This window comes from Oncorhynchus nerka, linkage group LG16 (genome assembly GCF_034236695.1).
Source record: "Oncorhynchus nerka isolate Pitt River linkage group LG16, Oner_Uvic_2.0, whole genome shotgun sequence".
In the NCBI taxonomy this organism is placed as follows: Eukaryota; Metazoa; Chordata; class Actinopteri; order Salmoniformes; family Salmonidae; genus Oncorhynchus; species Oncorhynchus nerka.
Window position 1 is genome coordinate 8,933,350 of NC_088411.1, and position 20,964 is coordinate 8,954,313.

The 20,964-nt window shown below is 42.3% G+C and overlaps 1 protein-coding gene across 26 annotated transcripts in view; it reads right to left on the reverse strand.

Annotated features, from left to right (window-relative positions):
- Window positions 1-7,134: 7,134 nt before the first annotated feature.
- The window catches only part of LOC115143988 (transcription factor 7-like 2), a 103,551-nt gene continuing 89,721 nt past the window's right edge, over window positions 7,135-20,964 (reverse strand). For 2 of the 26 annotated variants that reach the window (XM_065002409.1, XM_065002400.1), the window contains 7 exons: window positions 16,639-16,776; window positions 16,311-16,497; window positions 16,002-16,110; window positions 15,371-15,433; window positions 14,562-14,612; window positions 12,495-12,567; window positions 7,135-9,420 (listed from right to left, as the gene is read on the reverse strand). In XM_065002409.1, the coding sequence (XP_064858481.1) occupies window positions 8,958-9,420; window positions 12,495-12,567; window positions 14,562-14,612; window positions 15,371-15,433; window positions 16,002-16,110; window positions 16,311-16,497; window positions 16,639-16,776 (1,084 nt within the window). In that variant the 3' untranslated portion in view covers window positions 7,135-8,957. Of the gene's footprint in view, window positions 9,421-12,494; window positions 12,568-13,090; window positions 13,164-14,561; window positions 14,613-15,370; window positions 15,434-16,001; window positions 16,111-16,310; window positions 16,498-16,638; window positions 16,777-20,964 lie in introns of all 26 variants that reach the window. The other 24 variants (XM_029684528.2, XM_029684521.2, XM_065002411.1 and 21 more) reach the window with 20 other exon arrangements.

The following is a 20,964-nucleotide window of genomic DNA, read 5'->3' on the forward strand; positions in this document are numbered from 1 at the left end:
TGCAGCCATAGAAACACGCACAGCTAGCTACAAGCTTTGCTGTCCCACTTGAATAGGGGTCACACAAGACCCGATTCAGCTCGTTTTAATAACTCAGGACAGACAACAATTCATTTCTCAGTCCCTGTAGGTCAGGGGATATACTTTAGTTAGATTTAAGCAGGCTCTATGCTATTTGTATATTTGCCTGCAGCATGGACCTACCCTACAATGTCAGCCAGTTCTCTCCACACCAGCTTACTTTAAAAGACACCATTTTCTTTACTCGGGTACACCAAGCTTTTTATCCTTTAAATCTAAGTAAACGTCTACACAGATGTGTTAAGTAACTCATTTCAACAAAAAAAACATAATTCTGTCCTGTGGTTGTTTGTCGTTAACTATTATGTGGGCACCTGCAATTTACCACAGGCAAAATCAAAATGTATTTGATAATTAATTTAGTCCAGGCCATTTGACTTTGAAGTGAAACATTTTAATTTCAGTTTAAAAATATATATATATTGGCCCTGTGCAATTGTAAATCAAACAAATACATATGTGAACACACACATTTCTTTCTTTAATGTATTTTAAAACATGCAAGGATGCCGGCATATTTGAACACAACTGTAATCATCTTGATCCACTGAAGTTAGACTGATATTCATATACCAAAGCAGGACAAAAGCATGAAAATAAAAAGCAGTTTTTTTTTACAATATCAATACCAAGAACTGCAATAGTTCAAATAAGGCAAAAAAACGTTGAAATAGCAATGAAAGGAATTGGATAAAATAATAAGAATGAAATCAAAGGTCGAATCAATGGTCCCCTCAAGGTCAAGAGTGAGTTTCAGTCAAGATAAATTCTGAATGGAATGTGAATAATATACACTGAGTCTACAAAACATTAGGAACACCTGCTCTTTCCATGCCATGGACTGACCAGGTAAATCCAGGTGAAAGCTACGATCCCTTATCGATGTTACCGGTTAAATCCACTTCAATCAGGGTAGATGAAGGCAAGGAGACAGTTTATAGAAGGATTTTTAAGCCTTGAGACAATTGAGACACGGATTGTGTGTGTGCCATTCAGAAGGTGAATGGGGAAAAAAAGATTTAAGTGCCTTTGAATGGGGTATGGGAGTAGGTGCCAGGCGCACCGGTTTGAGCGTGTCAAGAACTGCAACACTGCTGGGTTTTTCAAGCTCAACAGTTTCCCGTGTGTATCAAGAATGGTCCACCACCCTAAGGACATCCAGCCGACGGCAGGCCAGTGGTCGAAAATGGATTATTAATGAAAGAGGACAAAGGAGGCTGACACAAATTCGGCAGAGCAACAGACGGGCTACAGATAGTCAACTGACAGTCCAGTACAACATTCGTGCCCAAAGACCATCAAATAGTGCACAACACGACAGCAGACAACCTTACAGAGAGTTCCACTTCTTTCAGCAAAAAACAAGAAACTGCGGTTGGAGTGGGCTAAGGAATAAAAACACTGGACACTGGAGAATTGGGAAAAACATAGCCTGGTCTGATGAATCCCGGTTCATACTGTTTCACGGTGATGGGAGGACAAGGGTATGGAGAGAACCACAGGAGTACATGTACCCATAGTGCCGCGTGTCTCGGTGAGGCTTGTGTTCTCATGGCACACGTTGGGCCATCATTGCCAATCAGGTGCATCCCTTCATGGCAGCAGTGCATCCCTCTGCGAATGGCTTTTTTAATGTCCCAAATGTTTTGTACACTGTGTGTGTGTGTGTGTGTGTGTGTGTGTGTGTGTGTGTGTCTAAAGATACAGTAGTATAATGGCTAGCTAAATTCAGGACATTGTAAATCATTTCAAGGGACAGACAGACTGACAACATACACACAACTCACTAGGTTCTTTCACTTAACCCCCCTCTGCCGCCTCCGCCCTCCATCCCATGCAGCCTTGAAATAGGAACGTTTATTGCAATGACAGAAGGACTGTGACTATGTTAAGTGGCCATGGATGAAGGGGCTTTGTTAACCGGCAAACAGACCACACTCTGAGCCTTTACTTACTGATGAGATACACTCCCCAACGTATGTATTTGGACAGTGAAGCTAAAACTTAACTTGGCTCTATACTCCAGCATTTTGGATTTAAGATTAAATATTTCATATCAGGCGACAGAACAGAATGTCACCTTTTATTTGAGGGTATTTTCGTACCTTATCTTTTTTATCGTTTAGAAATTAAAAGCACTTCATGTATCTAGTCCCCACATTTGAAGGTGTCAGAAGTATTTGGACAAATTCACTTATACAGAGCATTCGGAAAGTATTCAGACCCCTTAACTTCCTCCACATTGTGTTACGTTACAGCCTTATTCTAATATGGATGAAATAAATAAAAATATTGAATCATGTCGACAAATCTCCTGGCAAATCCTTTACAGTCCTTGTCATATGAAGAGAAGATGAAACTTAGCGGTGCTCATCGCCCATTGAACATAAACATCACACAACATGTTGGAAATAGCAAATTCAACAATGAGTGGTTTGGAAGGAATCAGTGGCAAACCATAAATCCAGAGAATGACAGTCTTTGATGACAAAGTTTAATGACAAAATTTGCCCACAAGAAGGAACGTCACACTACCTTTCTGTCCAAAAATGTCTTGTATGCTGCTGCATGAATGATGTAACATGCCAGAGAGATATGTATACTGTAGCTAAGAAATTAATACTAAGTGTAAATTGTGTAGTGAGCTGTTAGTAGCCCATGTGCCTCACCCTCTTTTCCCCCTTCATAACTTAGCCTACTGTTCATTGGTGGTGCACATGTAGCCTATACTAGCCTGTTTTAATGTCATCATCAAATATTGTAAGCGCTGTAATTGTCAGTGACTCAGACTGCTGCACCACTTGGGAGACTGTAGGCCTACACGTAACTAAGTGTTGCAAGTGGTTCTGGTACTGAAAGGAAGTGGAAGGTATAGAGGAAGAGTTGAATGAGAATGTACTTCAGGCGAAAGAAATAAACAAGAGAAACATAACAATATACACCGCTCTTCCTGACATGGTGTGATGTATAATTATTACTGGTACATGGTTTGGGATAGTGTTGTGTATGGGTGCCTAACAAATAAGTACACATACAAAAATGGACCGTTGGACGAACAGTTCAAACTTGGCTTTGTGCACGTCTTTTTAGCTATCACTGAATAAAGCCACTTCCCGAGACTTGGAGGAGAGAATACTGTCTCCGGTGAAAATGTTCTTTGATCCAACTGCGCTAATTCTTTCTTGTCATTTCAAACTGAGCTCAAGGAGTTATCGCCCTTGACCCAAGGTGTCATGGTAAGGGAAGGCAGGCATTGTGACATTTGAGGTGGTTTCATCCAATTCACAATCCATCTGTGTCTCTTTAAGATGCCTTGATGTATTTAATTGTGTCTTTCAAAACATTTCCTCACTGATATATTCTTAAAAGCATTATAAATATTTATGATGGCCTGTCGTTTCTCTTTGCTTATTTCAGCTGTTCCTGCCATAATATGGACTTGGTCTTTTACCAAATATGGCTATCGTCTGTATACCACCCCAAACAAGTCACAACACAACTGATTGGCTCAAGTGCATTAAGAAGAAAATAAATTCCACCAATTAACTTTTAACAAGGCACACCTGTTAATTGAAATGCTGGTTGAGAGAATGCCAAGAGTGTGCAAAGCTGTCATGAAGGCCAAGGGTGGCAACTGAAGAATCTCAAGTATAAAATATATTTTGATTTGTTTTACACTTTTTTGCTTACTGCATGATTCCACATGTGCTACTTCATAGCTTGATGTCTTCACTATTATTCTCCAATGAAGAAAATAGTAAAAATAAAGAAAACCATGGAATGAGTAGGTGTGTCCAAACTTTCAACAGGTACTGTGTATCTTTATATATAAATAAATGTCCCTTTTTCAGGACCCTGTCTTTCATAATTAGTAAAAATCCAAATAACTTCACAGATCTTCATTGTAAAGGGTTTAAACACTGTTTCCCATGCTTGTTCAATGAACCATAAACAATTAAGGAACTTGCACCTGTGGAACGGTCTTTAAGACACCAACAGCTTACAGACAGTAGGCAATTATATTTGCACTGAGTTAAAGGGTAGAGCTGCCGCTTTCAAGTTGCGGGACTCTAACCCGGAAGCTTACAAGAAATCCTGCTATGCCCTGCCACAAACCATCAAACAAGCAAAGCGTCAATACAGGGCTAAGATTGAATCATACTACACCGGCTACGACGCTCGTCGGATGTGGCAGGGCTTGCAAACTATTGCAGACTACAAAATGAAGCACAGCCACGAGCTGCCCAGTGACACGAGCCTACCAGACGAGCTATATCACTTCTATGCTTGCTTCGAGGCAAGCAACACTGAGGCATGCATGAGAGCATCAGCTGTTACGGACAACTGTGTGATCACGCAACCCCTCTTTTTACGGTCCTGCTACTCTCTGTTCATCATATATGCATAGTCACTTTAACGATACCTACATGTACATACTACCTCAATAAGCCTGACTAACAGGTGTCTGTATATAGCCTTGCTACTCTTTTTTCAAATGTCTTTTTACTGTTGCTTTATTTCTTTACACACACACACACACACACACACACACACACACACACACACACCTTTTTCCCCCACACCATTGGTTAGAGCCTGTAAGTAAGCATTTCACTGTAAGGTCTACACCTGTTGTATTCGGCGCACATGACAAATAAACTTTGATTTGATTTCATCTCAATCCCATTGAGCACTTCTGGGACCTGTTGGATCGGAGGGTGAGGGCTAGGGCCATTCCCCCCAGAAATGTCTGGGAACTTGCCTTGGTGGAAGAGTGGGGTAACATCTCACAGCAAGAACTGGCAAATCTGGTGCAGTCCATGAGGAGTAGATGCACTGCAGTACTTAATGCAGCTGGTGGCCAAACCAGATACTGACTGTTACTTTTGATTTTGACCCCCCCTTTGTTCAGGGATACATTATTCCATTTCTGTTAGTCACATGGCTGTGGAACTTGTTCAGTTTATGTCTCACTTGTTGAATCTTGTTATGTTCATACAATTATTTACACAAGTTAAGTTTGCTGAAAATTAACGCAGTTGACAGTACACACTATACACACTACCGTTCATAAGTTTGGGGTTACTTTGAAATGTCCTTGTTTTTTAAAGAAATGCCAATTTTTTGTCCATTAAATAACATCAAATTGATCAGAAATACAGTGTACACACATTGTTAATGTTGTAAATGATTAATGTAGCTGGAAACGGCTGATTTTTTTAATGGAATATCTACATAGGCGAATAGAGGCCTATTATCAGCAACCATCACTCCTGTGTTCCAATGGCACGTTGTGTTAGTATAAATGGTTAATTGATCATTAGAAAACCCTTTTGCAATTATGTTAGCACAATATGTTAGAACTCTAGGCAGATTTCCTCTGTCCAGTGTCTGTGTTCTTTTGCCCATCTTAATCTTTTCTTTTTATTGGTCAGTCTGTGATATGGCTTTTTCTTTGCAACTCTGCCTAGGAGGCCAGCATCCTGGAGTCGCTTCTTCACTGTTGACGTTGAGACTGGTGTTTTGCGGGTACTATTTAATGAAGCTGCCAGTTGAGGACTTGTGAGGTGTCTGTTTCTCAAACTAGACACTCTAATGTACTGCGGTTGTGAGGCCAGTTGGACATACTACCAAATTCTCTAAAACAACGTTGGAGGTAGAGAAATGAAAATTAAATTCTCTGGCAAAAGCTCTGGTAGATATTCTTGCAGTCAGCATGCCAATTGCATGCTCCCTCAACACTTGAGACATCTGTGGCATTGTGTTGTGACACAACTGCACATTTTAGAGTAGCCTTTTATTGTCCCCAGTGCAAGGTGCACCTGTGTAATTATCATGCTGTTTAATCAGCTTATTGATATGCCACACCTGTCAGGTGGATGGATATCTTGGCAAAGGAGAAATGCTCACTAACAGGGATGTAAACAAATATGTGCACAACATTTGAGAGAAATTAACTTTTTGTGCTCATGGAAAACGTCTGTCATTTTTTTGTTCATGAAACATGCAACCAACACTACATGTTGAGTTTATATTTTTTATTCAGTGTAGTTTGGGGGTGGGGGTGCAGCAACTTTTTTGCCGACAGTGGGATGCAGACAAAAATGTTGCCCGTGCTGACGACATCTATATAGGTCCGTTTATATAGGACTAGCACACTTTGGCATTGAATGAGTAGGTTTGTCCAAACTTTGACTGGTACTGTATGTTTTCCAGTTTCTTGAAATACTTTGCAAATGCAACTTATTTCAATGTACAACTGAAATGGTCTATTCATTCCTTTTCCATTTTAGTAGACGCTCTTATCCAGAGCAATTTACAGTAGTGAGTGCATACATTTTCATACTGGTCACCATGTGGTTATCAAACCCACAACCCTAGCATTGCAAGCGCCATGCTTTACCAACTGAGCTACATCATCACAAACCACTTGAGGTCTCAAAGTACCTTTCATGGTGATGGAAAGTCTACAGGTACAAACCTAGATGGCCAGCCTATGTACAATACACTACACTAATGTACTTTGACAATAAGTGATTTGTAAGGATGGCAAATTAAAACTGCACAAAAAGTGGTTGTTTTCCATGTTTTTTGATCAAGAAAAATATTTAATTTGATGTGGATGTTTTGTGTGTTTGTCCATAACTTTGCACCTTTTGATGTAAATGTTTGAGGACAGGGTTTTGTTTGTTCTGGATTCCATTAAAATGACCATTGCAGAGAAAGGGACAGGGCAACAACTCTTACAATTCCAACTATTGAATCCTGCAAGTTACTGTACTTAATTATACTACCTTTTTTTTGCCATAACGGACATGCAAAACAATAAAAAATGGCCCACGCTACAGACGTCTATATTGGTCCACTAATATTAGTAAAGGCCCAGTGCACAAAAAAAAGGTACATTTCTTTATATATTTTTTATTATGATTTTTTAGGGGGTGCTGCTGCACCCTCAGCACCCCTAATTCCCTGCGGCTATGCCTTTACACTACTGCGATCTCTCATTTTGTTGCTGCACTCACATATTCTATCACAAAAGTTAGACACAGATTTATCTGCACATACTAAGTCGCTTTTATTAATACAGAACTGCATGCTACAGAGACTGTACAGCATAAACATTTATTCATTACAAAAACATGGTTTTGGAACCATTTAAAATAACAGGGAAAAAAACAAAAAATTAAACAAAAGATAAGAGCATAAAATAGAACAGGAACATCACAGCCGTTAAGGAAACATTCAAACTATTCATCATTAGCATCTTAATAAACCAGAGAAGAAATCGACAGGTTACAGTCGCGTCATGTCAACTACAATGGTACCGAGTGGATGATTCTCTTGTAGCTTTTTTACAGCCTCTTGCAACATCAACATGCCTATTTTTTCTACCTACCTATATGTAGCTGTGTACTTAAAAGTGGCAGTTTGTCTATTTTTTTGTAGTTATTTCATAGTTTTTTATGAACCTCCTAATATACATAATTTGGCCCTTGTGGGTTTATACAGTATGATGTCCGTCTTTTTAATCAGTTTAAATTGTAATATTTGACAATCTGCTACCAAACACATTTGTTATAGCAACATTTATACTACATACATAGCAATCTATGTAACGTCACAGCAAAGTATGGTTTTAAAAAACAAAAAACAATCAACAACAGAAAAACCCTACAGCGTGGTTAGAGGGGGGAGAGAAAATTATCACAAAATTTGGCACGGAAAATCTGTACACAAATCTACAGTCTGGTAGAGATGAGACTGTGCAATAAAAAAGAAGGGCTTTGACACTTTCCCAAACTACTGAAGACACGGTACCCACTGTCCCTTGTTGTTTCAAGTTTCTTTTCTTCTTTTGTAAAATGGCTTATAGACGCATTTCTTGAAATGAAGTTGTGCATACCTCTGTTCGTGAAATCTACACAGTACATTGGGTGGAATCCAGGTTGTCAACAACAACAAAAAGATTTACCTTTAAAACCTCCTTGTAAAAATGGATCATTTCATATATAAGTTGCTTACGTTAAGAAAAAATATTTATACAATGTATTAAGAAAAGAAAATATTTAAAAAGGGACAACATACAAGATACAACAAGCAATCTCTAAAGCAATAAATACTACTGGTCCTAGCGTTGTGACATTTTGTATTGAATAGCGCAACCCCCCCACCCACCTCAATAGCCCTCCCCTGTCTCCCCTCCAAGTCCAACCACCCCACCTGACTCCACCCCCAAAGGTAAACAACAACAAAAAAGACAACGTAATGGAACAATGCACATTAAAACAATACCCCCCCCCCCCACACACACCAATATTTCTGTACATTTAAAGAAGAACAAGTAACATCACAATTAAAGTTGTTCCTCAGTAAGAGAGGTGTCTCCACGATCCTCATGCCCTCCAGGGTTTGTACGGGTGTCAAATGATTGGTTCGCAAGCTCGTATTTAATACAAATAATGAAGGAGAACCAACTCTTTCAAGAAAAGGGCTCATTGAATAATCATCTAACCTACCTTTTAATATCTGTGATTTAAACATGTTTAAGTGGAACTACATAACAATTTTCTGTTGCACTGTTTAACACTACAAAATAAAAAATAATAAAAAATAAAAAGTTAAGAAAATGTTGGCAAATTCCCAAAGCTATACTCTACAGCTCTTTGTATTATTCATTCATTATAATAATTATATATATTTTTTGATAATGATGGGTCAAATATTGACCAATGAACTTTGATAAAACAATAACTAATTTTCAAAGCCTTATGGCACAGAAATAGACAAAAAGATAGAAAAGAAAGAGGGCCCGAATAGAGGTGTGCAGAGCTAGAAAAATAGGAAGGAAGGACAGGAGTGAATAAGGAGGGAGGCTACTCTATAGACTTGGTCACGAGCGACAGAGGCTGAGGGGCCGTGGAGTTGGGGTGTAGCGAGTGGGAATGACACAGCGATGCTGCCAAGGGCCTGGCCAGGGAGGCGCCTGAGGAGCCCGGTTGCCGCGAGGACGAGACATTGCCGTGGTCATGGGCTCCATTGTGGGCTGCGCCAGGCATTTTACCCGCTGCAGCAGCAGAGTTTTCCAGCAGAACCAAAGATGGCGGAGGAGGATGCCCAGCCAGGAGGTGCGGGTGGTGGAGAGGCTGGTGGGCCGGTTTCATAGTCAGTGAGAGAGGTTGCATTTGTTCAGTCTGAGGTTTGGACTCTTTCGAGGAGGGGGAGGGGGCCACCGAGGAGGGGGAGGATGGGGGGGAGTCTAGTAAGCTTCCGTCCGAAGAGGGAGGACTGGCACAGCTGCCTTCACCTTGGATGTAGCGAATGCACTTTTTTTTTCTCCTGGAGATGGGGGACAGAGAAAGACGCTTTTTAGCATGACATCCCAGAACTGACAGCAATCTGCTGGGCAATAGCTGAGCCTTAGCAGTCAACTTAAATGCACCATCTTGTTTAATTTGCATAATATCAGTGTCTTAAAGATTCAATCTAAAACCTATTTCTGGGCCTTAAATTATTGTTGTTTTCTGGTGCATTTAAGTGGTTGCCACCACTACAGCCTAGCTGAGGATTAAGGCTACAAGTGGCCTTCTCAGATTCCCATATACAGTACATATACAGTACATATACAGTACAACACAGTACACCAAACAGACAGACAGGATCATGAAACAGGAGAAGCAGCAGGATGATGAAAATGATGGATGAGAAATGGATTAAGAATAAAGAAGGATGAAAAATGGTTTTCATGGCAAATCTATAACAGCTCACTTTTCTTTCTTCTATTTTAAAAAGTATTTTAATCTTACAAAAGCTCTGACGAAGGCCTTAAGGCAGATAGGCTTATTAAAGAGCAGAGATACTATCAAGAGCCGTGTGCAGGTTTCTTCTTTTTTCTCAAACGTTTCCTCATAGACTTCTGATCTTGACTGAAACAAAGAGCTGGCCCTGGTGAAGAGCTACCGCCAGGGATCACCCTGCTCTTCTGAAATACTAGTCCTCCCTCCCTCTCTCCTCCCTTCCCTTCACTATCCTGACCTCTCTCTCTCTCCTTTCCTCAGAGGGGAGACTTTGGATGCAGAGGTAAGAGTTCATGAACACTACGCTGCACCTGCCCCTAAGACATATGTGTGAGTATGAAGGGTAACGGCGTCATGTTTGCATTTCTGCTCGGGTTTGGACCCTCCCTTGTCTGGCGTGCCTGCAGCGTGTGTGTGTGTGTGTTTGTATCTGAGATGGCTGTGTGTGTGCTATGTTCAATTGGGGTGGAGGAAGGCTGGGAGGGAGGGGAGCCTCTGCCCACCTCGTCTTACCCTGACCTCTACAACAACTCCTTATCACAAGGACTGTGCTTGCCTGAAGGGCAAATACACTGTGGTTCAGACTGTGTTGCTAGCTCACAGGGACAATGAGCAAGGAGAAAGAACAGAATTCATAGGTGTGGAGGGAGGGAAGGAGAAGGGCAGAAGTGACTGAAAGAAATGATGCTTTGGTTCAGCTAGCCTTTGAGAAATGTCAGCATCTCTGTTCTATTGTTCAATCAAGGTATGGCCTGTTTGTCAAGTCATACCCTGTCTGTACAAACAGTGTGCGAGAGAGAAAGAGATGGAAAAAAGAGAGGGAGATCGATCAGTGAAAACTGATAAAACAGAGGAATGAAGAAAAAGGGAGAATGGGGAAAGAAAAGCAGACATTTGGACAGCCACATATACCTTACACTGATAGCATGCTGAACAAAAAAGGCAAGCACTTCTGTGACTGAACAATTACACAAAGAGGACAGGCACACAACACGGACACACAAGAAAGAAAGAGTGAACCACGGGAAATGTCAACTGAAAAGCAAGGAAAGGGAGTTGGGTTGAGTTGTCTGCTTGGCTGTCAAAGACCCTGTATGAGTATTGTGTGGTATTGACTGTTAGCTACCATCGTAAAATGCTATTATTCTACCAGTGCTAGGCTGTCTCTTCCTCTGTCAAGGCTAAACTGATAACTGCCTGTCAAACCGCTACAAATGAGCTAATATCCATTTTTTAACAGACATATCGATTGATAGTATGTGCCTGTGTAACATATTGATTTCTCAGTCTCCAGGGGAATTACGCCAGATGCATCTTTCAGGAAATGGATCCCAGTGAGGTCTGTTAACCTCTCGGCTCCTTAAACGAAGCAGGAATTATCCCTGGCTATTCCCAAGCCTGGCCCTCTGGCACCCCGTTGCTGCCTCGCTCATCATTTACCCTTGTTATGTTCATGGACTAGATCAGGAAATACTGTGAGAATATCATCCCTTTCTCAATGTGATCAACCGTGTACATCTTAATTAAAATCTACAGTAAAATTACTTGTAACTGTTAAAACTGAGTGTGGAGCATTTCTAAAAGAGTTCAACTGTATTTGTCTTTGTGGATTACTTTAATTGAATGCCATGTGAATTCAACGTTTATAACCACTCATAAAATGTGAGGGGATAAGTGACTCGGTAAGATCACTCAATATCCTGTTTTCTTTGAGGCAATGACAAAATGGCAGAAATATTTCCGGAGTAATAACTCCAGATCAATATTGAAAACAAAATAAGAAAAATGAAATGCGTTGATAGGTCGCATGCCTTGGGTTGACCAGTGATACACAGTACCAAACGGCATGTCACAATGGTCAGTGTAGAGGTGGGGACACAGTGCAAGCCAGACACAGAGAGGGGTATTACTTAGCAGAAACAAATACCTACCATGAAAATATTTCCAATTCAAAGACTGCTTGTGTCAGAACAGAAAGACAACATGTAGGGACTAAGTACGGGTTATCAGAGAGGAGTTTGGAGGAAGAAGAAGAGGAGGAGGAGGAAGAGGGCATAGAAGAAAGTCACTCTGGTGCCCTCTGAGAAGCAGGGCCAAGTCTTAGCATGACAAGGTTATCAAGAGGGCCAATTCAGACAAACACTTAAGACAGTTAGAATGTCAGGCACTTACATACAGCCTGGATAGAAAATGGATTTCAACCTTTCAACTTGACACAAGAATGGTATCAGAAACCATAAATGTGTTTTAAAAAATTACATTACAACAAAAATACCCAAAGGGCTCCTAAATTTGATTGTTTACAATGTTGCAACCGGGACCTTTCTTTACAATGTTATTGTTATTGCCGAGGTAGTGTACAAATAACAATGCTAGCAAATCCATTTTCTGCCACTGGGCTTCTAGTTTTCAAAGAAAATAAGTAAAATGACTTGCTTAGAGAAGCTATAGCAAAAAATTCCACAATCAGGAAAAGGAACAGATAAAAGAAGGCCATCAATTAACACATTGAAGAAAACATAATACATATATTTTCGAGGGATGTCTTGAGAAGACGTAAGAGAAGGAAGTGGTTGTCTATACGGTTGTCCTCCCATAGATACTACAGGGGTATACCTGCATGGTTTGCACCATAAACTCAGCTGGTCAAGCCCGAACAAGGCACGACACTTCTTTGGGGTATTTGCATCTGTTAGCCAAAGAGGTAGACACACAAACAATACAAAAACACAGAAAATGGACACGTCATTGGACAGACAACACATGTAGGCAGGGCTTAGGTTTGGGCTGTCAACACTGGGACTTCCTCCACACAGACCAGGCCATCACGTCTCCAACTCCTCTCAGACCCAGTCTACCATCTGATGAGTCCTGACCCTCATTGTGGCTAATTCCTAAAGAGAATACCCCCTATTGGACCCGCCCAACCCCACATCTATATGTAGAGAATCTAGAGTTATATACAAACACCACTCAAACAAACACACGCACACACATTGACGCATACCCTGTTAACCCTGTTCCCAAACACCAATAAAACTAGTGGATAGAGGCAGGCCAAACTGGCAGGGCTGGGTTGGAGGAAGAATTGTGAGGTGGCGAAAGCCTGGCGAAGGAAGGAGAGAGGGAGTCGGGGAGGGAAGGAGGAAGTCCCAGCTCAGAGAACAGCCGTCACCTGGCCCTGGCGTTCATGCCACACACACCATACACACCTGCACGGGCCACACCAGTTATTCTGCTGATCGAGCCCAAAGCGCGCTCGACACTTCTTAGGAGCGCTCAGGTCTGATGCCACAACAGGGAGGGAAGCCAGCAGAGGAGGAAGAAAAACCAAAAAGGAGGGAAGAGAAAGAGGAGAAAAATAAAGGAGAAAAATCGTAAAACAGTGAGGCTGCGAGTCTCAAAATCGTGGCATATTTAGCTTATTTCCCCCCCTAATTAAAAAGATGCAAGTAATTGTGCAGTATGCCTTTATAGAAAAGGACTGTCAGAAGACACAGTTAGTGTTTCAGACATTAGTCAAATCAAACCACAAGCAAAAAGTAAACAAATGGATAAATGTGCAAGGATTAAGTATAAAAAAGCGAATAAAAAGATAATAGGTATTTGTTTAAGGTAGAGAATACGATGGGGGAAATAATGCAGACATGATTACATTTCTGCAAAGTGCCATTCATAGTTATCTTTTTATCAGCATATTTGAAAAGGAGAGGGTATAGGTGATAGGTGAAAGAGGCAGCAGTATCAGACTGTTAAAATAAGGGAAGGTTTGGGTTAGTCCCTGCCAGCGAAAGCATTAAAGGGTTGAACCCTACTGAATGCAGCAAGGGCACTTCTACTTAGACCTGAATTCAACCACCTGACACAAAGTTTTCCTTTACCTTGACCTGTCAACAAACAATTTGTTGTGTAATCTTCTAGAACTCTACCAGGGGCTCTACACAGCCAGCCCAATTCAGATTCCCCCCCTTCGAATTTTGACCAATCAGATCAGCACTGAATATGTGAAAAAATCTGATGTGGTCAAAAGACCAATTAGTGGGGAAAAAATATCAGAATTTGGCTACCTGTGTAAATGCAGCCATAATGGCTTAATAATCATATGTAGAGCAAAGTTTACACTTGGGTCAAAGGAGGAATCCTGTGGTGAGTTGTTTGAATCCAGGTCCTAGTTTGAGCAGAGACAGCATAGAAGGGGAATAGGCCCAACTCATGCTGGCCCAGGGAAAGGAACAGGTGCAGCTACTGAAGCAAATAGATTAAGGAGGTTTACCCTGACTGACATCAACTCTCTGGGTCATAACTCAACATTAAGATTCTGTAACTTTTACAGTCACTGCTATAAATATATACTACATATTGATTTGGCCAAATGGGGAAGATTGTTCTGGAATGAATTACTTTAACATAGAAGCATCATTAAATAAATGTGTAAGTATATCAAATGAAACATACTTTTGCTAGTATAATAAATAAAATGGTCAAATAAATAAACATAATCAACATTTTAAGAAATAAAGCAGCAAACAAAGTCAATAACATCCTTCAAATATTGTATTTAGCTTAGTAAAACTACTTATAAATAGAATATAATACACACACATAGATAAATAAATACATGATAAACCAAAAAGAGAAAAAAAAAACAAGTTAGTAATTTAAGACTCAAAATGACATTAGCACCTGTAATCGGAGGGAGTGAAAGGCAAGGGTTTGGAAAATATTCTCTGTGTTCTGAAAAAAAGAACAGATAGAGAGGCCTTCAAGAGGGGATCCTTCACGTAAACGAGCGTAAAATACAGTTTAATATGCCGCATTTCTCCTTCTCAACTCACAATATGGATTATCAGAAGAATATGAATAATAAGAATATAAAATGAAGAAATAATAGAATTAGCAAACCTCCTTAATTTCAAGAAGTGGGTGATTTTTGTTTGTTTGTGTGCATGCATGCAGACAAGCAGGGGCAGCCCATGTTACACACACACACACACACACACACACACACACACGCACCCACACACGCACAGACACAGACACACACACAAGCGTACAGTCTATCTGCAGGGCACAGGCATTATAACACACAGACACACACAACACTGGCAAAGTTAATGGCTCTCACAACGCTTAAATTTCACATTCTCAAAACACACATCATAGTATCATAAATGCTGGGGGGCAAAGTGGAGAGGGGTGATGTTGGCGGGGGTGAGGAGGAGGGATGAGGCTGGTGGGGGGGGTCATGCATATTCAATGTTATTAGCTGGGGAAGGCTAGGGGAGGGGATGGGGAATGGAAGGAGGGGGCGAACAAGCAAGTCTACCATTTAAATATTGCATTGGGTAGCATAACTATGTACAAAAAAACGAGCCAGGCACAACAACACAAAAAAAAAAAAAAAACGGGTTAGACTTTTATCTTGTGAGATGTCACACAGTCCTGACACATGATGGGGCTCCTCTAATAGGAGGTAATTGGAGCTCACTTACCATTGCCCTCTCCTGGCTGCTTATCCCTTTTTCTCTTCTTCTTTTTGCCCTGTTGGTTACCCGCCAAAAGAAGAGAAATAGACAGGAACCTTAGTTATTATATTGCAGAAGACCCGAGACATGAAATAAAAACGGGGCCCATATTTCTGTTTATTTATTCATTCATTCTCTCGCTCTCTCTGCCCGCTGGTTTTAACTGCCACTGCAGGCCATAACAGAATTTTCCCTTCTCACTTTTTGTACTTTTTCCCCCTTCTTTTATTTTGCTGCATATAGAGGCTTTGTTGGTTTGTAGTGAGGGAGTCAGATTTGTGCACAATGCTTTGGGTAGGCTGAGAGGAGTCAGAGTTTCACTGGTCAATCTGTACTGCTGGACACACCAACGCTGGGAGAGAAACTTCCTTCAGCATCAGCATTTCAGGGCTTTTAGGCCCTGTTTAAATAGCCCAACATGTCTACTGTAAAGTATATTGGAGATTCCATCGACTAAGGTGTTTAGGGAAACAGACAGCAGGAATTGCTAAGGAGGTGAGCTCTCAGCTCAGACAGAACAGCAAGAGCACTCATCCCAGGGACATGTTCTTGTGAGGGGAGAAATACAGGAAGTACATGTTGAAAACTTAAAAACTTACATAGTTATCTCGTGCTGACCAGCCTGGGTAGAGCTGCATGTGAAGCTGTCGCTCTTTCCGGGCCAGCTCGTAGTATTTCGCCTGCTCCTCTCGTGTTAGGGCATGCCACTATAGACAGACACACAGAAAAAGAGAGAGGGAGGGGAAGAGAGAGGGACAGGACATAATACAAAGAGGTGAGTGCAAGGCGAGAAGACTATAATTGTCAACAGTAAACATGACCATGTTCAGTCAAGAGCCGTGAGAGGTAGAGACAAAATAAGATATAGTGAGTGAGCCTCTGTATAGTGGTGTTGTCTCTCTCTCACCCTTCGTCCCAGGATCTGGTTGATGGCGGCGCTCTCTTTCAACGTGCACTCGGCCACCACCTTGGCCCTCATCTCCTTCATGTAGAGCATGAAGGCGTTCAGCGGCTTCTTTATGTGGGGCTGCTTCTTCTTCTCGTCCTCCTTTTTCGAGTCCTGGTGTTTCCTGTGGAGTGTGTACAGTATAGTACTGTATGGTTGGCAAATACCCAGAATTGGTATTAAACAGATTATTGTAATGGTAGAATTTAGAACAACAAGACCAGTGCCAATTTTGACTACACTGCTGTTTAGTTTACAATGGTGAAAACAACCAGGTATGTGTACTCACGAGCTGTTGAGGCCTATGTCGCTGTGGGAGGACTCCTGCTTGACGTTGGGCGTGACGATGGCAGGGTGGGGGATTCCGGTCTGGTGCAAACTGTGGTGAGGGGGGACCATGTGGTGAGGGAACCTGGAGGACAGAAAACTGTGTAAATCGTCAGAGTGGACACGTGTGAAATGGAAGATGGACACATATTAGACACAAACAGAAACAGAATATGCTCACTCGACATTAATACAGATGTGCATATATACAGGGCCGAATCCTACCTTGAGGTCCGAGCATTAAAGTCCAGATTTTCACGCAAATCTCTCATTGACGTCCAATGCATGACGTAACACAAAAGCTTGAGTTTCGCACGGGTACATCAAGAAAGGATTCGGCCCATAAGTATCACAAAATTTAGATCACAATCACATCGAAACTGTTACACAGCAAACACACGCTACACATCATAATGAGTCATATTTCATACAGTATATTCATTTTAAAAAGAGAGTCCATTTGTGTTGGAGTGGGAAGAGTGTTAAATAGAAAGACAGGGCAGCCATTGCACTGAAGGTTTATCTTTGACAAGCCAAAATGGTCCATACAGACACTTCAACTACACGTGTCCTTGTAATGGATTCTATAAAATCCTCACTTGCTTCCATAACCGAGACAAAATAGTGACTTGGCTCCCCTTTTCTCCAAGGTGAATTCAGTGTTTAGTGCTGCCACCCCTCTCTCCGGAATGTGGATGACAAATACAGGTCCCAGGATGTCTTGCCCTACTTTACAATGTGACAAACTACAGGTCAATGGAGTCTTGTGCCAAACCGCTGTGTGAGCTGATGTCAAATCCCAGTCTCAGTGCACCACTTTATCTTTAACCATTGGCAAGGCACCTTTTTCTGTGCATCACTGTGTTAGGCCTATTCTATCTGTCCTCATGCTTGATCCGAATTATTAATGGTGTTACCATTCTTTATCTCCCCCCTCTAGATCTTCATAATACTGGTGGAATCATTTCATCATCTCCCACAGCTACAGTGATTGAGGGCAATAACCAGCATCTATTGAGCAGTGTGTGTGTGTGTGTGTGTGTGTGTGTGTGTGTGTGTGTGTGTGTGTGAGAGAGAGTAAATGTGTGTGTGTGTGCAAGATTATTTGTATGAGTGTGTCTGTGTCTGTGTGTGCACAGTATATATCTCAGCTATGCATGACCGTTCACAAATCATAGAAAAAGAGTGGAGGATGAAGAAGGGCAAAAAAAGGAGGAATATTATATATTTTTTTTAAACAGCTCATTATCTGGCTATGTCTGGCTGCATGGCTCGGAGCCAGAATATAATGATGAGCATAAACTCGCCAGGAACAACTCGTTTCTGTTGCAGGCGATCTCTGGGGAGTGTTCCCTCTCTCCCTCCTCCCTCTCTCTTGCTCTCTCCTCTCCTCCACTGCTCTTCTCTCTTCCCTTTATCATTGACACGTTTGTGTTTGCGCCATGTCATCTGCTGAGGCGACCGTGGCAGTGGCTGCGGATCACTCATCATTAGCCCGCCACACTTCCTCTACTCTCTCTCTTCCTCTCTCTTTTTCATTCCTTCTCGCCTTCTTTCTCTCTCTCTTGGTGCTCTTGTTAAGTTTCCTCTGTTCCAGCATCCAATTTTTTTCTCTTCTTCCTTCTCTACACTCCTCCTCCTCCTGCTCCCTGTCCCCTTACCACATCCACATTCCCCCTCCCTCGCCCCAGCTGCCACCGCGCGGCCCAGGTTATGGTTTAAACATGACGGCCATCCCTTTGATGTGCGGGGGCATCATCATCTTGCCTCATCAGCACAGAACAGAACAGCGCCTTGGACCAATTTAGCCAACCCCCAGGCTCCTATGTCTCAATCTGAAAGGCAAGGATGGGGGGTGGGTCATTGGCTGCAACGCAGGCCCAGTGTCAGCCAGTGCCATTTAATTGCCAATGTGAGGAAGTACCCCTGTGCCTGGTTAATGTACAGGATAACGAACTCGGCCGGCGCGCTTTCCCTTCCGCAGGAAAAAAGAGGGGTAGTGAGGGAGGAAGGGAGAGAGAGCGATGAGGGGGGAACATATCAAAGCGCAGGCGTTGGGCAGGGGGGCGAGGGGTTTACACTTCTCCCCACCTGTCACATACAGGGCCTACCAGAGATAATGGACCTGTACGGTTCCAATCCCATTATCAAAATAATGTCTCTCATTTGCTCCGTTCGACTGACTCTGCTCTCTCTTGCCTGCCTTTTTTCCTCCTTCCAGAGAATGTATTTTTTAAACAGGACCTAGGTGTAAGGTGCTCATTGAGTGGGTGCAAGGTACGAGAGCCAGACTTGCTCTCTGCATTCTAATTGGGCCGGTATGTGGCACTAGGGGCTAATACTGAAGCACTAGTTCTCTTCTTAAGATCTGGCTAGCCAGTAAAATACAGGATCAGGACATCTCAATGTAATTATTAGACACAGACTGGATGTCCGTGTCTAACTACTGGATGTCTTGTGCCATATTTAAGCAAGAAAAGCCCTTTTAAAGACGAGACAATTTTTTGCTCCCGAAACCCTGTCATATACACGATTATCCAAACCTTCCCACTCTGTGCCATTTCTCTACGCCGTTGACAACCCAATCGGACGTCTTTTATTTTTTTGTCAATTCCCCAGTGGAAGTTATAACAAGGACATGCTAAAGCCCCTTTCTCCAGAGAGATGGAGACCTCCACCTATTCAGCTATGCTAATTCAATTAGGGCTCATCAGAACGCATTAGCTCTCCCCAGCCCCACAGCCCAGCCAATCCCCCATCCAGTAGATTCAATTAGCCTTGCTGGAAATAAGATGATCACAATGTAGAGGCCGTCATTAGGGGTGAATTAGCTGTCACTTAAAACACAGGTCCGCTAGATGCTGCCAGGTCCTGCTTAGTCTGGCTGCCTGTGCTCTACCAGACACCAGACGCACCCTGCCTGTACCTGAGAGCAAGGCAACCAGGGCTAGGATTGGGAGAGGGGGTAGGGCAAGGTCTGCTTCATGGGGGTTGCTAGGGGTGGAAGAGGGACACAATAGGGATAGAGGGGAGAAATTAGCGCCATCTTAACCCTGCTACATAGATGACACCCACATATGGAAAACAAGACTGTGCTACAGTGAACTGTGAAGATGATTGGGTCTGTTCCTAAAGCCACAAGGGAGTCTGGGTCAAGGGGTGGCCAACAATGATATAAACTATCAACCTAAGTATATAGGTCATGTGTATTAATGAAGAATACACGTGAAGGTATATAGTGTCAATGTAAGGCTAACCAAGAAAAAGGACAAACGAAGAGCTATTGGCTCACCTAGCCTCTCTTTTTAACAGAAAGTGTGAAGTCAATCTGCTTTTCTGCTTTTAATTAAAAGAAGTGTACCAAGAGGCCATGTCAGAGTGTGTGTGCGTGTATGTGTGTGTGTGAGGGAGAGAGAGGGTGGGGATAAGGAACCCGAGTACACACGTGTTCAATGTCAAAGTTCTGAGGGTGTCAGGTACTATTTCACAACATTAACCTTTCCATATCCCATTCGAGGCCTCCCTCTCTCTTCTTCCCTTCTTTTGCATTCTCTCTCCTTTCCTCCCTCGCTCACACTTATCCATCAATGTCACAGAGGTCTGAACAGTCGACTCTCAGGAGCTGCTTTTCCAATCAGCACGTAATTAAACTGAAGTTTGGCCTGTTCCCCATACTCCCTAGGCCTCTGCCCCCCACCCCCCGCCCCTCAAAACTATAAACCATCCCCGTTCCAAACTCTCCAGCTGCCTGCAATGAAATGTGAATACTGTTCTGGGCTCAGGGAGAGGGACAGGGGAAAAGGGAAAGGGAGGGGCGGCCATATGGAATTGTTTGTTTTTGTTGTTGTCGTTTTTCGAAAAGACTCTGAACCTACAAATCATAGGGTACTTGTCATCCACAGTTAACTCTTCCCTCTTCCCACACAATGCAGAGAATTAGAGCACAGCCCCCAGGGGAGCCATGCCCAGTTAAAGACACATAATACAACAACAACAAACATATATGTGCCCCCCTGGGTCCACTTGAGTCCAGAGCTCTCCTCTTGAGCTGGACCTTAATGGACCCAACAAAGCATTAGCCAAGTGTCAAGCCCGAGTCTACATCATTCTCTTCTTTTAAGTGTCTATATGTTTATTTATCAATGTGTCTGGTGGCTAAAAACTAGGACATGCCCCGTCCATTACAGATGTGGCTGATATGCAGCTAGGGTAAATGTTCTTCAGGGGCCTCATTAGAAAGTGATAAATATAATTAATATTTCAACACATAGTGGGGACACTGGAGGAT